Below are 12437 nucleotides of genomic sequence, written 5' to 3'. Positions count from 1 at the left end.
ATGAACTTCCAGACAGTGGCGTTACCTCCAAACTGCAGCTGCAGGACTGTCAGCCCTGTGATGGGAAGGTGACATGCGAGGAGCTCTGTGACTTCCCCTTCTCTGCTTGTGCAGCCAGCTCAGGACGGCGTTTCAGACTTCTCAGACTTGGCTGTATTGATCAGACTAGTTAAAAGGCAGGCTTGGAATTAGGTCGAGATTGCAAATAGGTTTCCTGCTGTGCATCTCTGCCCCCACCCTTGCCTTCCAGTCTCACTGAGGTCCTTCTTGCTGTGGGAGATCCTGTCTTGCTAGCTGTTCTCCTGGTCTCTTGGGGAGCAGCTGCAGTGCGCCACTGCTATTCTTAGCTGCGAAGACAGCGTGCAAGTACCTGGCCCGGCAGAGCTGGAGCTGGTGCGCTGCTATCTGCCCAGCACATCTCAGATAAATTATCCAGAAGATCTTGGTAGTGTGTAATTGAGTAGCTCTGCCACAGGCTGTGCTTCCAGCTATGTACGCTCTGCTGTACAGTGGGGCACAGTAATTGCTTGCTCCCCAGAAGCCAAGAGCTCTGGGTTCATCTCAAGTGATTGTGTCCCCTTCTCTGAGATTTTGCAGGGACCCCGCAGATTCACTTACCAGATTTCTTGCTTCCTCCTTTCCTGGTGGGAGGTTGCATACATCGAACAATTATCCTCCCTTGGCTATTTTGCCTATCCAAGATGTTTTGCCACCTGGTTTCTGGCGCAGTCCACTCTTCTAACACAGAAATTAAAAGATCTTCAGATGCTGGGGGCTGGGGGGGGTGTGCCCTGGGGATGACTTGAGCAGTGACTGGCTCTGTTCAGATCTGGTGTTAATGCCTTGGGAGCGATCTGCTTGCTAAGGGCTGCTGGACCAAGGATCTCGAAGTCTTTCTCGGCACTAACCAAGTGACAACCTTGATTCTCCGTCAGGCCTTGCCGCTGCCTTGGGATGTGCTAACAGCTGCAACAAGCAACGCCGGGGGATGCCCCTTGTACATCACAACGTCCACGTCTGTGAGGGATTTGGGGCAGGACATGCTGTTGCATCTCGCTGACGGGTTTCACAGTTCTGCATGGCCATCTGCTTCTTGCTGGCTCTGTCCTGTCCGGCTCCCGGTGCGCTCCTGCTGCTTTGTTGGCCCCAGCCAGCTTGGCTCTCCCCTTGCTCTCAAAGGAGAGGCTTGGCCTGGGGCCCAGCCAGCGCTGCATGTTGCACCCCGGTCCCCGTGTCAAAGCTGCTGGCACGGGCGCTGCTGGCGGTCAGCCCGGCGGGTCCCTGGCACCAGCGTTAGTGAAAGGCCTGCGGCTGAATGACCTGACTGATGGCGCCGTCTCCCTCTCTCTCTGCCCCAGATCAGCGGACCATTCTCTGCCCGGATCTTCCGTTTCCACAGACTTTGGCAGCTGGCAGATGGTGACAGGGTGTGGCAGTATTCGGGAGCAGGCAATCCTGAGCGCAGACGCCTCTCTCCCTTGCAGCTTCCCGGATGAGTTCCCTAGCACTTGCCTGTAAGTGTCTCAAACGCAGGATCTCTGCTTGAGTGTCTTGGCTGGCTGTGAGCACTGGAACTTTGTCACCCTGGCACTTTCGAAGAAGCCTGGGAGCGCGTAACAAACTGTCCCGTCTTCTCTGCCTTGATGTTTTCCATCCACAAATTCAGTCACTGAGCACTCTTTGCTTATGCTGAACTCGGAAAGAAAACGGCATTTTCTCTGCCTCATGATGGGGGGAGCACTTTGCTTTCTGTAAGAAGAGGCTTTTCTCTCTTCCCTGAAGACGCTGAATTTGGGCATAATTGGGTGCATTTGCGGATGCATGCTTGTCAGGACAGGACTGGTAACCCAGATTTTCTTGCTTTTGGATCTTGCTCATCTCCGCCTCCCCGCTGGGGTCAGGTCCTTGCTGCAGTAAGAGAGGGGATTTCCTTCTGTCACCGCAGTTTTGTCTGACCACACGCAGCATCATTTGCAGGTGCTGCATCTGGCCAGTGCGGAGCAGCAGAGACCCTGCATCCTGCCGCATCTTGCCGTGTAAAAAGGCTGGGAGGCAAATGTTCCTCCCCAAATAAAAAGCCACCTCTGTGGAAGCTTGAATGGGAGGAGGTACGCTTTAATTGCTGTTAGAGGAGAACCTTGGCTTGTGCCTTCGGGCTGCGAACTCTCGATCAAGAATCTCAAAGACCAAATCAGGGGCTGCCGCTAGCTAGCTGTGCTAGAGCTCCCCTGTCAAATGGTTGCGGTCCCTTACCAAGATCTGAGTTCACGCTTTGGAGGCAGAGGGCAAGCGATGTGAAAACCAACATCTCCTGTGAGACAGAGTAGCTGCTCTGGCTCACCTTCTCATGTGGCTGTGTGCTGTGTCACTGAGCAAAGCAGAGCAGCTGCCCCCAAGTCACGGTGAAGCTACAAGACCCATGAATTGGCAGATCAAAAAAAAATCAGGAGAGATGTCGGACGTGGCCTGGCCAGGATTTGCTCTCCTCCTTTCATTACACGCTGAGTGGCTCCTGCAGTTGTTTGGAGGTGGGTGAGGGAGCAGAGGGGACTGAGGGATGGATATCTGAATTAGTGACTGCTTTACTGTGCCCTGAACCGGGCTGTGCTTGGCAGCTGCTGATCACCAGTGAGTTGTTGCTCCACTTGGAGTTGGATCTAACGTCAGAATAGGGAATTCAGTAGAGAAGCGTGAATTGAAGCTGAGCTCTGAGTCTGCCTGTGCTGAGGCCTTAGGCTCCTGCCGTTTGGAGTCCGGCTGCTTGGGACAGACAGGTTCAAAGGGAGGGGAGCAGCGGTGGTGCCTCTCCCTTGGGTGTGCAGCAGATGCTGTGAGTGCTCTGCTCTGTTCGGCTCTGGACGAGAGCTCTGGGGTGCTCGGGGGCTGGGACTAGGTGCTGTGTGGAAGGGGATGAAGAGTTCTGTAGGATGTTGTGTTGAGCTTAACCCAGGGCCTCCACTCTCTCTCTGCTCCGCATCAGGTCTGCTTGCTCAGGAGCCCATTGTGGGTTTATCCCAGTTTTTCACAGCCCAACACAGTATGAGTTTTTGGAAAATTAAATTCCATTTAAGTTCCCACTTTACATCTCAGCTGGCAGCAGCTCGATGAAGGTACGCTTTTCACAGCCTACTTCTTGTGCTTGTGTGGGGCTTGTCAGGGCTTACTTTGAGCTGGGGCTTTGACAGCCTCCTCTCATCCTGCACCCCAAGCTGCAGACGAGCGGGCAGGCTGTAGGAAGTGTAGCGGGGCAGAGTGCTGTGGATTTGGCAGGGAAGCACGACCTGCCTCCCTCTTCGAACTGTCGGAGTGAAATGGTGCAGGCGGTCTGAAGGGCTTGGTGTTGGGCAGCGGCTGGCCGCTTGACCCTGCATGCTCACTCCATGAAAGAGAACTAAGAGTCTAAATACAACATTTGCCCTGTGAAGAGGCACGAGAGCCAGAAGATGCAGGACCTAACTGCTGCACGCCCTCGCTTACCTCTGCATGTGACATTTAAGATCACAGCACTCGGGTGCAAGTAAGTCCTGCTTTCATGTAGCTTATTTTTAATGCTAGCAGGTTTGCGAGTTACACGTCCTAATTAGGTTGCCAAAAAGCATCTTTTTAATGTGTTTAGATATGTTGCCTTTTTCCTTTGCCCTCTGGCTTTTCTTTATTATCAGACACTGTAAACAGCGGCCTGGTTGGCTGCCTCGGCATCGCTTGCTGTTTATAGGCCTCCCACCATATCCTCTTGCTGCTGTTTCCGGACCGAAGCTGTTGGCTGTGGGTGGTTAACACTTCCATTCAAATGAGCTGTGCCAATTTATAGCCAGCCCAGGCGCTGGAGAGATTAAAGAGAATTTTTTATGGGGAAGGTTCGCACTGTGCCCTTGGGGTGACCTTTGAGGAATATCTTATTCTCTCTGGGAACCACTGGCACGTCTCAGAGGCGCTGCAGCAAGGACTGTTTCAGGCTCGAGCCCTTGGAACAGCTGCTCTGGACCCTGTTCTTGCTTTCCCCTGCTCCCTCAGCTGAAATACCGCCTTTGCTCTGCTCTCGTCCCCCCCGCCCCTAACCAAGAGCATGGATCAGCTGGAGAGGAGAGCAGGTCCCAGGGGAAGCCGTGCCCTACTCTGCACGTAGCCCTCCTGCCTGCAAAGAGCAGCCGGGCCGGGGAGCAGACGTAAAGCGCTGCTCAGCTCTGCTCTTTCCATGGCTGGAGCACTCCTTGGGGCTTTTGTCACCTTGTCTGCTCCCTCTCATCCTCCCTTCTCCAAAGCTGTCTGTGCTGCCACAGGCATGAGAGGCTGGGGCCTGTGGAAGCAAGAGATGGTCACAAAGAGGTTGGAGGTGACTGTCCAGGCACGGCACATGTGGACAGGCTCCATCTGGGAACGCTGTGCGAGGAGGGGAGGGAGCTGGCACGGGGGCTGACGTCAGCCAGCACCCACTTGGCAAAAGCAGCAGTTTCTCTATGAACCATGGCCTCGTGCACACCGTGGAGAAACTGGGGGGGTGGTGGTGAAGGAGGAGACTGAGGGGAGAGCAGGAGGCTGGGGCTGCAAGAGGCTCCATGGGAGAGCGTTGGGTTGGGTTGGACAGGGCGGCAGCGGCACCAGCTGCTCTAGCTGGAGCCTTTTGGGAGCGGTGCTTCCTCAGCTCCTGGAGCCCCCTGAGCACCACGGCCCGGCAGAGCCCCAGCCCTGCTGCCGGCCTCTTCCCCCCCGTCAGGAGTGAGAGCTGGGATGGGGAGACTGATGGCTGCAGTCGCTGACCTCCCGCTTCTCTCTCCTAGGCTGGTGTCAGCGAGCGACCGCGAGTCCCGGCTGGAAGAAGTGCGTTCCACCTTTCTGGCCAGCTACAGCCGCACCATCGGCCTGAAGGCTGTGCCCCCCAGCCCCTCAGGCTCCATCGGTGGCCTCCTGGAGCAGTTTGTGCGGGGCGTGGGACTGAGAGGCAGCAGCACGCTCTGAGCGTGGCCTTCCCTGACAGCTTGGTTGGAGAACCGGGGCTGCTGAATCCCCCGAGCCCAGCCCCGGGACCCCCTTTCCTGGTGCGGGCACCTGTGGCACCCAGCGCTCGCTGCCACCCACCCCTGCCCGGGGCTGGGGGAGCGCGGGGGGCTCTGGCAGCAAAGTCTCTGCAGTAAAGACACCCGAGCTGTGCCCTCTCCTGCCTCCTGTCTGGGCTGCGGGCGGGGGGAGGCGGGCGGCGGGGCTGAACCGGGGGGGCGGCGGCGGCGGCGGGAGTCGCTCTGCCGGGGGCGCCGCTCGCTATAAATAGCCCGGCCCACGCTCCAGGAGCGGCGGCATCGAAATAGCACGGAGCCGGGACCGGGAGGGAGCCCCTCGGCGGGGCGGGAGTCGGGGTTGAGCCTCTACCGCACCGGGCTGGGGAGCGGAGCGGAGTCCATAGCCCCGGACGGGAGGTCCCGGTGGGGTGGGCTGAGCCGAGCCGAGCCGCGCCGGGAGCCCGGGACTGAGGCAGCCCCTCGCCGTGCCGGGACGCGGTCCCGGGGCTGAGCCGTCGCGGGTCGTGCTGGTCCCCGGGGCTGAGCCCCCCGGTGCCCAGGGCGGCGCTGCCGGCGGGGCCGGTGTCGCCGTGCCCGTGCCTGAGCCGAGCCGTGCCGTGCCGTGCCGTGCCCGCCCCCGGGCGCGCCCGCCTCGGCGGCGCGGGAGGAGGCGGCGCGGAGCAGCGGCGGCGCCCGGGCGGGGATGGCGTCTCCGGGAGCGCTGGAACCGGCGGCCGGCAGCGTGCCGGGCACCAAGGTGGAGCTCACCGTGTCCTGCCGGTGAGCTGGGAGTGGGGCGGGGGAACGGGCGGGGGCCGGTGCCCGGACTCGGGTGGGTGCGAAACGCACGGAGATGCGCTGCGGGGTGCCCGTGTCCCGAAGCATCCCGCTGTTCGCCGGTCAGTCCCGGGGGCCGGGGGGGGTCCCCCTCGCTCCCCGGGTACCGCTCGGTGCCACGGCGTGTCCCCAACGCCCCTCTACCCAGCTGCCACCCTCGGGGAGAGGTCCTGTCCCCTCCGCCGGGTCCCGGGGGATACCGGCACCGGGCACAGCTCCGCGGCGCGGCTGCTTGGAGGGACCCGCTGCCCTTACCCAGGGTCGGGGTGAGGGACGGCCCCGCTCGGGGTGATGCTGGCGAGGCGCGGGGTGCCGGTGCTGGGCGGGGGCTGCCCGGCTCCGCCCGGCTCCGCGACCCCCGTGCGGGGCAGCAGGGCCGGGATGGGTCAGCGTGGGGCCACGGCGGGACGGGGGCTGCGGGAGAGGGGCTGCTCGGTGCCTCTGGCTGCCGACGGGGTCCGCGGGGCAAGCGGCGGCTGCTGAGCCGGTCTGTCGGTGGTTAAATTTAGCCCGGCAGAGGCACCGCTGCCCTCGTCGCCCACGGCCGGGGGGTCCTGCCCGCAGGGATCAGCACCCGTGGCCTCCCGGGCAGCAGCATCCCTATGCCGGGGGGTGAGGGAAGGCCTGCAGCTGGCCCCACAAAGCCCCCTGCCCCGGGTAGGCAGCTCTGGCACATCCCCGAGCCCTCCAAACTCCAGTCTGGGCCAGGGGCTGCCGTGCCCCCTCCCTGTGGCTGAGCCCCTGCCTACCCTGCCAGCCCCTCTGGGCAGCAGGCAGAGGGGCTGTGGGGCCTGGCAACTCGGGGTAGGGGCTGGGGTTCACTCCTGGAGATGGCCCAGGGCAGGGTCAGGCTTCGGCTTCGCAGCCCCCCAAGGGCTCAGCCCCATTCAGGACCCTGGCGGGGGGAGTCTCTGCCCTGCGTGCTGGGGCCAGGAGAGCTGGCTGAGCCCTGCAGCCCCCAGCCACGCCTCAGCCCACCCTGTGTGGAAAGGATCCCAGCGGAGCCGGTGGCAGCCCCCAGCACTTTCCGGTGTCACACCGTGCACAAGATGACTATCAATCGCTCTGCCGGTGGCTGTGTCGAGGGCACAGAGCTGGTCCCCGCCAGCTGCCCAGCCCTTGCTCCAAGTGTCTCCTTTCTTCTCACTTCTGCGCCCCGCCATTAGCCACGCTCCTGCTGACGGGGTGCGGCGGGCACTCAGCCGGCGCCGGCGGCACAGGGAAAGGTTTCATCTTCTAAATGGGTTCCCTGTCATGTTCAATCATCGTCAGCACTAGAGATGCTGCTCCCTGCTCGCCCTGCTGTCCCACCGAACCTTGCGGTGGGAGCAAGCGTGTCACCTCAGAGTGCCGGGGCTCTTGGCCCCGGGTGCCAGCACAGCCTTCTGGCATGGTGCTGTCCCATGATCAGGGAGAGGAACGTGGGGACCCGCTGTGGGGCTGGGTGGGTGGCATCCAGGGTGGCTCACACCTGGGTCTTTCCCCCCAGGAACCTGCTGGACATGGACACCTTCTCCAAGTCTGACCCAGGTGGGTGGCAGGGCTGGGCAGGGGGCACGGCATGGCACGGCACGGGCACAGCATGGTACAGACATGGCACAGCAGCCTGGCTCTGCTCCTCTCTCCGCAGTGGTGGTCCTCTTCGTGCAGGGCTCAGGGAGCAGCGAGTGGAAGGAGGTAAGCTCAGCCCCTCTTGCCAGGTGCCTGGGGAGGCTCCCAGCCCCGTGTCAGGGGTGCTGCCACCTCCTGTGTCCCTGCTCCTGGCTAATCCCCGGCCGGGTTAAACAGGCCCATATGGCCACTCACGTCCACACTAATGATCCCTCTGCGTCCACGCTAATGATCTGGCCCCACCAGCAGCGCTAATCCCCCACTGGGATTAATGCCAGGGCAGCTGCGATCGGGAGGGGTCCGGGGGGGGGCCTGCCCTCACCCCTCTCCACACAGTTTGGGCGCACCGAGGTGATCGACAACACCCTGAACCCCGACTTTGTCCGCAAGTTTGTCCTCGACTACTACTTCGAGGAGAAGCAAAACCTCCGCTTCGACGTGTGAGTAGGATGGCTGGGGAAGGGCTCGGCCCCGCTCGGGGTGGAACAAAGTGCCAAGTCGGTAATAAATGATGATAATAAATAAGGATGATAAATAATGATGATAAATAAGGATACAGTGGAAAAAAGCCCAGACGGGCAGGGAAGCAGGGCTGTGTGCCAGGGCACCCCTGCGTTCACCTGCTCAGGGCTCTGCTCTCCCACCACCAGCTACAACGTGGACTCCAAGAGCTGCTCCATTTTAAAGCAGGTGAGCACAGCCCATGCTGGGGGGATGCGTGGTGATGCCCCAGTGTGACACCCTGGTGGGGCACCCTGAGGCCATGGCCTGTATGGGTGCTGTTGGGGGGGGGGTACAGGTGCCCCTCAGAGGGCTCTAACCCACTCTCCATCTCTCCGTGCCCCATGGGGACTGGCAGAAGGTAGGTGCCAGCTATGCACCAGCCCCTGCTATGGCCCGGGAACCCATCCCTTGTGGGGATGCCTGGTGGGACAGGGTGCAGGATGAGGCCAAGGCACACCACAGGGGCGGCTTTGGGGGTGCAGAATGGGTACGGGTGTAGGGTGGCCCGAAGGGTGCTGGATGGGTTCAGGGCATGCAAGGTGGCTCTGGAGGGATGGGTCCAGGGCACATGGGGTGGCTCTTGGGGGACAGGGTGGGTCCAGGGCTGTGGGAGGGCCCAGGGGGCACAGGGTGGGCCCAGAGCACATGGAGTGGGCACCTGGGGTGGTCCTGGCGGGTGCAGGATGGGTCCTGGGCAGAGGGGTGGCTCCCGGGGCACAGGATGCGTTCAGGGTACTTGGGGTGGCCCTGGGGCTGGGTGGCTGTAGGTCCCATAGGCACATTGGGAGGGCAAAGGGCGGGTATGGGGGGCTGTGGCAGGAACCCCCAGGGTCTGACATGCTGTGCTTGGGGTGCAGGACTTCCTGGGGCAGGCGTTCGTGGCACTGGGGGAGGTGATTGGGTCCCAGCGGGGCCGCCTGGAGAGAGCCCTCACGTGAGTCACACCCTGTGGCAGGGAGAGGTGGGGGTCCCACACCGTGTCCCCAGCCACCCGCCCCATGGGACCCCTCCCTACATGTCCCCTTCTGGGGACACCGGTCATGCTGCCAAGCACCAGCCATTGGGCATGAGCCCCAACCCCACCTCCTGCCCCTGTCCTGTCCTCCTTGTCCCCAAGCTGACCCAGCACCTCTGGTCCCAGGGGGGTCCCAGGGAAGCGGTGTGGGACCATCCTGCTGCTGGCCGAGGAGCTGAGCAACTGCCGGGTGAGTGCCCATGTGCCGACACCGGTGAGGTGGGGGCTGCATGGTCCCCCCGGCGTGGGCAGCTGCCGGGGCCAGGGATGAGGAGGTGGCCGGTGGTGATGGTCCCTGTCCCCAGGACATCGTCACAATGCAGCTGTGCGCCAACAAGCTGGACAAGAAGGACTTCTTCGGAAAATCTGACCCCTTCCTCGTCTTCTACCGCAGCAACGAGGATGGCACGTGAGCACGGGGGCCCGGCGGGGTGGGCAGGGTGCTGGTGTCACCGTACAGCGTGCCTCGACCCTGTCCTGTCCCCACAGCTTCACCATCTGCCATAAGACAGAGGTGGTGAAGAACACGCTCAACCCGGTGTGGCAGCCCTTCACCATCCCCGTGCGCGCCCTCTGCAACGGCGACTACGACCGGTATGGGGACGGGGACAGGGGCAGCTGTGGGGCCAGTGCAGGGTATGAGCATCTCTTCACAGGTTGGGCCCTGCAGTGGCAGGCAGCTCAAAATTGGGTCCTTATTGGTTTTTTTTTTCTTCTTTTGCAACCCAAATTACATAAAGGCATCCCCCTCCTTTCCAGGGCCCCCACCGTGACCCAAATTTCCCGCTTCCCTCCCGGCAGAGGCGTGGGCCGGGCAGGCGGCTGGCAGGCAGGGTGCTTGCTGCGGGGTGGGCTGCGGGGCTGGGTGTCCCCAAATCAGAGGGGCTGGGGTGGCCATACCAGCCAGGCCAGCGGCTCACCCTCTGCCCACCTTCGCTTTCAGGACGGTGAAGATAGATGTGTACGACTGGGACCGGGACGGGAGGTGAGGCTGTTCCCATGGGGTGGCAGGGACATCGGGGTGCCCCTCATCGGGGTGCCTGGCCACACCAATCCCGTGCTCCTCCTGCAGCCATGACTTCATTGGGGAGTTTGCCACCAGCTACCGGGAGCTCTCCCGAGCGCAGAGCCAGTTCACGGTGTACGAGGTAGGGTGGCGGGCCACGGTGGGGGGCCTGAGGGCACCCCATGCCAGGTCCAACCTGCCCCTGCACCTGCAGGTGCTGAACCCCAGGAAGAAATGCAAGAAGAAGAAATACGTGAACTCTGGCACCGTGAGTGGGGCTGGGGCACCCCTGAGGCTCCTGTCTGTGGGGGGCCGGGTCTGACACCCCCCTGTGCCTGCTGGGGGAAGGGGGTCAGGGTCTGACCCCCCGCTGTGCCTGCAGGTGACTCTGCTCTCCTTCTCCGTTGAGTCCGAATTCACCTTCGTTGACTACATTCGGGGCGGGTGAGTGGGGGGCCGAGTGCCCCCCAGCTCCCTGAGACCCCCCCACGGATGGGGGTCTCAGGGTGAGGACGGCAGTGACGGTGCAGGTGCAGCCTGGGGGTGGTGAGGGTGCGGTGGGGCTGGGGAAGGGGTGCAGGATGGCAGCCCCAAGCTGTGGGGTGCTGGGTGGGGAAGGGGGGGCCCAGGTGATGGGTCCCGGGGCAGGGGCGGACACACACCACGCCGTGGGGCTGGAAGGCAGCACCCCTGCGCCGTGGGGCCGGCAGCCTCCCTCGCTCTCCCCCCAAGGACGCAGCTGAACTTCACCGTCGCCATCGACTTCACGGCCTCCAACGGTAAGTGCAGCCGGTGCAGGGGGGGTTCCCCGTCGGTGCAGCCGTGGGGCCGGCCATGGGGCGGTTGCCGATGGGCACTGTGCCGCAGGGATGCCATCGCAGCCCACCTCGCTGCACTACGCGAGCCCCTACCAGCTGAGCGCCTACGCCCTGGCGCTGAAGGCGGTGGGGGAGATCATCCAGGACTATGACAGCGACAAGCTCTTCCCCGCCTACGGCTTCGGTGCCAAACTCCCACCCGACGGCAAGATCTCCCACCAGTTCCCCCTGGTGAGCCCTGGGGTGGGGGGGGAACACCGGGATGGGGGTGCCCACAGCAGCTTGGCAGCGGGAGGGAAGCACCCTGGTCGCATCCTGCCCCGGCATCCTGCAGCCCGGGGCAGAAAGCCAGAAGCCATGGTCCCCCTCCAAGTGCCTGTCCCTGTCCCTCAGAACAACAACGTGGACAACCCCAGCTGCGCCGGCATCGAGGGTGTGCTGGAGTCCTACCTCCAGAGCCTGCGCACTGTCCAGCTCTACGGTCCCACCAACTTTGCCCCCGTCATCAACCAGGTGGCTGGGTGAGCACCGGGGGACTCTGTCCCCAAATACTAGCTGTCCCACAGCAGGGCTGGCTGCCCTACACCAGTGGGGCTGCTGGAGAGACCCCATCCCTTGTCCCCGTAGAGCGGCTGCCCAGGTGACCGATGGCTCACAGTACCACGTCCTCCTCATCATCACTGATGGCGTCATCTCTGACATGCTGCAGACCAAGGAAGCCATCGTCACCGTGAGTGAACCCTCGTCGCCATGAGTTCACCCAGTCCTGGGTGATGCCCCAGCTGCCACCCTGCCTCTGCTTCACAGGCTTCCGCCTTGCCCATGTCCATCATCATCGTGGGAGTGGGTCCGGCTGAGTTTGAGGGTGAGTTGGGGCTTGGGGACACCAGGGATGGTGTTTCCGTCCCCGGTGGCCACCCCACCGAGGCTCGGTGACACCGGCTGTCACCCCCAGCCATGGAGGAGCTGGATGGTGACGAGGTACGGGTATCTTCCCGGGGACGCTACGCCGAGAGGGACATTGTACAGGTAACACTAGCATTAAGCCTGGTCCCACCACGGGTGAGAGATGCTCAGCCTCTCGCTGACCCCTGCAGCCACAGGGTTGTTTCCAACCGGGCTGCAAACTTCTTTCCCTCTAAGTTTGTGCCGTTTCGGGATTACGTGGATGACTCGGGGAACCAGGTGCTGAGCATGGCCCGCCTGGCCAAGGACGTGCTGGCCGAGATCCCCGAGCAGCTGCTCTCCTACATGAAGACCCGCGACATCAAGCCCCGCCGGGCGGACCCCCAGTAGCTCCTCCACGGGCTGTGGGGCCGGCCGGTGGGGTGAGGACACGTGTCACCTTTCTTCTGCCGATGGCTGGGGCTTAACCACGGAGATGTGGCCCCCACCAAGGGCGATAACCGGCTGCTGCGGCTGGAGAACAACAGGGCTGGGACCCTCCTCTTCTGGCAGCGAGACCACGGGGCTGGACGTCCCCAGCCGCCATGTCCCGCCATGGCGGTGCTGGCTCGGACTGTACTGTCCCTCAGCAGCGCGGGCAGGGCCGGCCTCTGGGCACAGGCTGTTGGGGGGCCATGGCGTGGGCTCCACGGAGGAGGCTGACCCTGGGGCCAGGTGCATACCAGGGGTCCCGGCCCCACCGGCTC

At 62.9% G+C, this 12437-nt stretch overlaps 2 protein-coding genes across 3 annotated transcripts in view; both read left to right on the top strand.

Annotated features, from left to right (window-relative positions):
- MTMR14 (myotubularin related protein 14) overlaps positions 1 to 5056 on the top strand; it is a 33156-nt gene extending 28100 nt beyond the window's left edge. The window contains exons 18-19 of the mRNA XM_086470603.1: positions 1359 to 1514; positions 4779 to 5056. Coding sequence (XP_086326729.1) covers positions 1359 to 1514; positions 4779 to 4956 — 334 coding nt within the window. The 3' untranslated portion in view covers positions 4957 to 5056. The remainder of the gene's footprint in view (positions 1 to 1358; positions 1515 to 4778) is intronic.
- Positions 5057 to 5697: 641 nt separating this feature from the next.
- On the top strand, positions 5698 to 12081 carry CPNE9 (copine family member 9). Of its 2 annotated transcripts, none has more exons than XM_086469730.1 (20): positions 5698 to 5774; positions 7321 to 7361; positions 7462 to 7508; positions 7779 to 7882; positions 8093 to 8132; positions 8804 to 8880; positions 9088 to 9151; positions 9267 to 9370; positions 9451 to 9555; positions 9905 to 9946; positions 10034 to 10109; positions 10182 to 10235; positions 10350 to 10411; positions 10700 to 10746; positions 10835 to 11016; positions 11179 to 11306; positions 11413 to 11515; positions 11593 to 11650; positions 11741 to 11814; positions 11929 to 12081. In XM_086469730.1, the coding sequence occupies exons 1-20, from the start codon at positions 5698 to 5700 to the stop codon at positions 12079 to 12081; spliced, it is 1638 nt and encodes a 545-aa protein (XP_086325856.1). The 2 variants fall into 2 exon arrangements, with proteins under 2 accessions (XP_086325856.1, XP_086325855.1); XM_086469729.1 differs by having other exon boundaries at positions 11741 to 11818; positions 11909 to 12081.
- Positions 12082 to 12437: the final 356 nt, after the last annotated feature.

Source organism: Leptosomus discolor, chromosome 9 (genome assembly GCF_034619465.1).
Source record: "Leptosomus discolor isolate bLepDis1 chromosome 9, bLepDis1.hap2, whole genome shotgun sequence".
NCBI classification, from domain to species: domain Eukaryota; kingdom Metazoa; phylum Chordata; class Aves; order Leptosomiformes; family Leptosomidae; genus Leptosomus; species Leptosomus discolor.
Note: the sequence above shows the minus strand (reverse complement) of the source record. Positions and strands in the feature narration are given on the sequence as shown.

Excerpts from the sequence above, each read along its gene's own strand:
- CPNE9 (XM_086469729.1), top strand. The coding sequence starts at position 5,698 with ATGGCGTCTCCGGGAGCGCTGGAACCGGCGGCCGGCAGCGTGCCGGGC. Across the intron at positions 9,152-9,266 it reads AGGAGCTGAGCAACTGCCGG|GACATCGTCACAATGCAGCT; the intron begins GTGAGTGCCCAT and ends CCCTGTCCCCAG. Across the intron at positions 9,371-9,450 it reads CGCAGCAACGAGGATGGCAC|CTTCACCATCTGCCATAAGA; the intron begins GTGAGCACGGGG and ends CTGTCCCCACAG.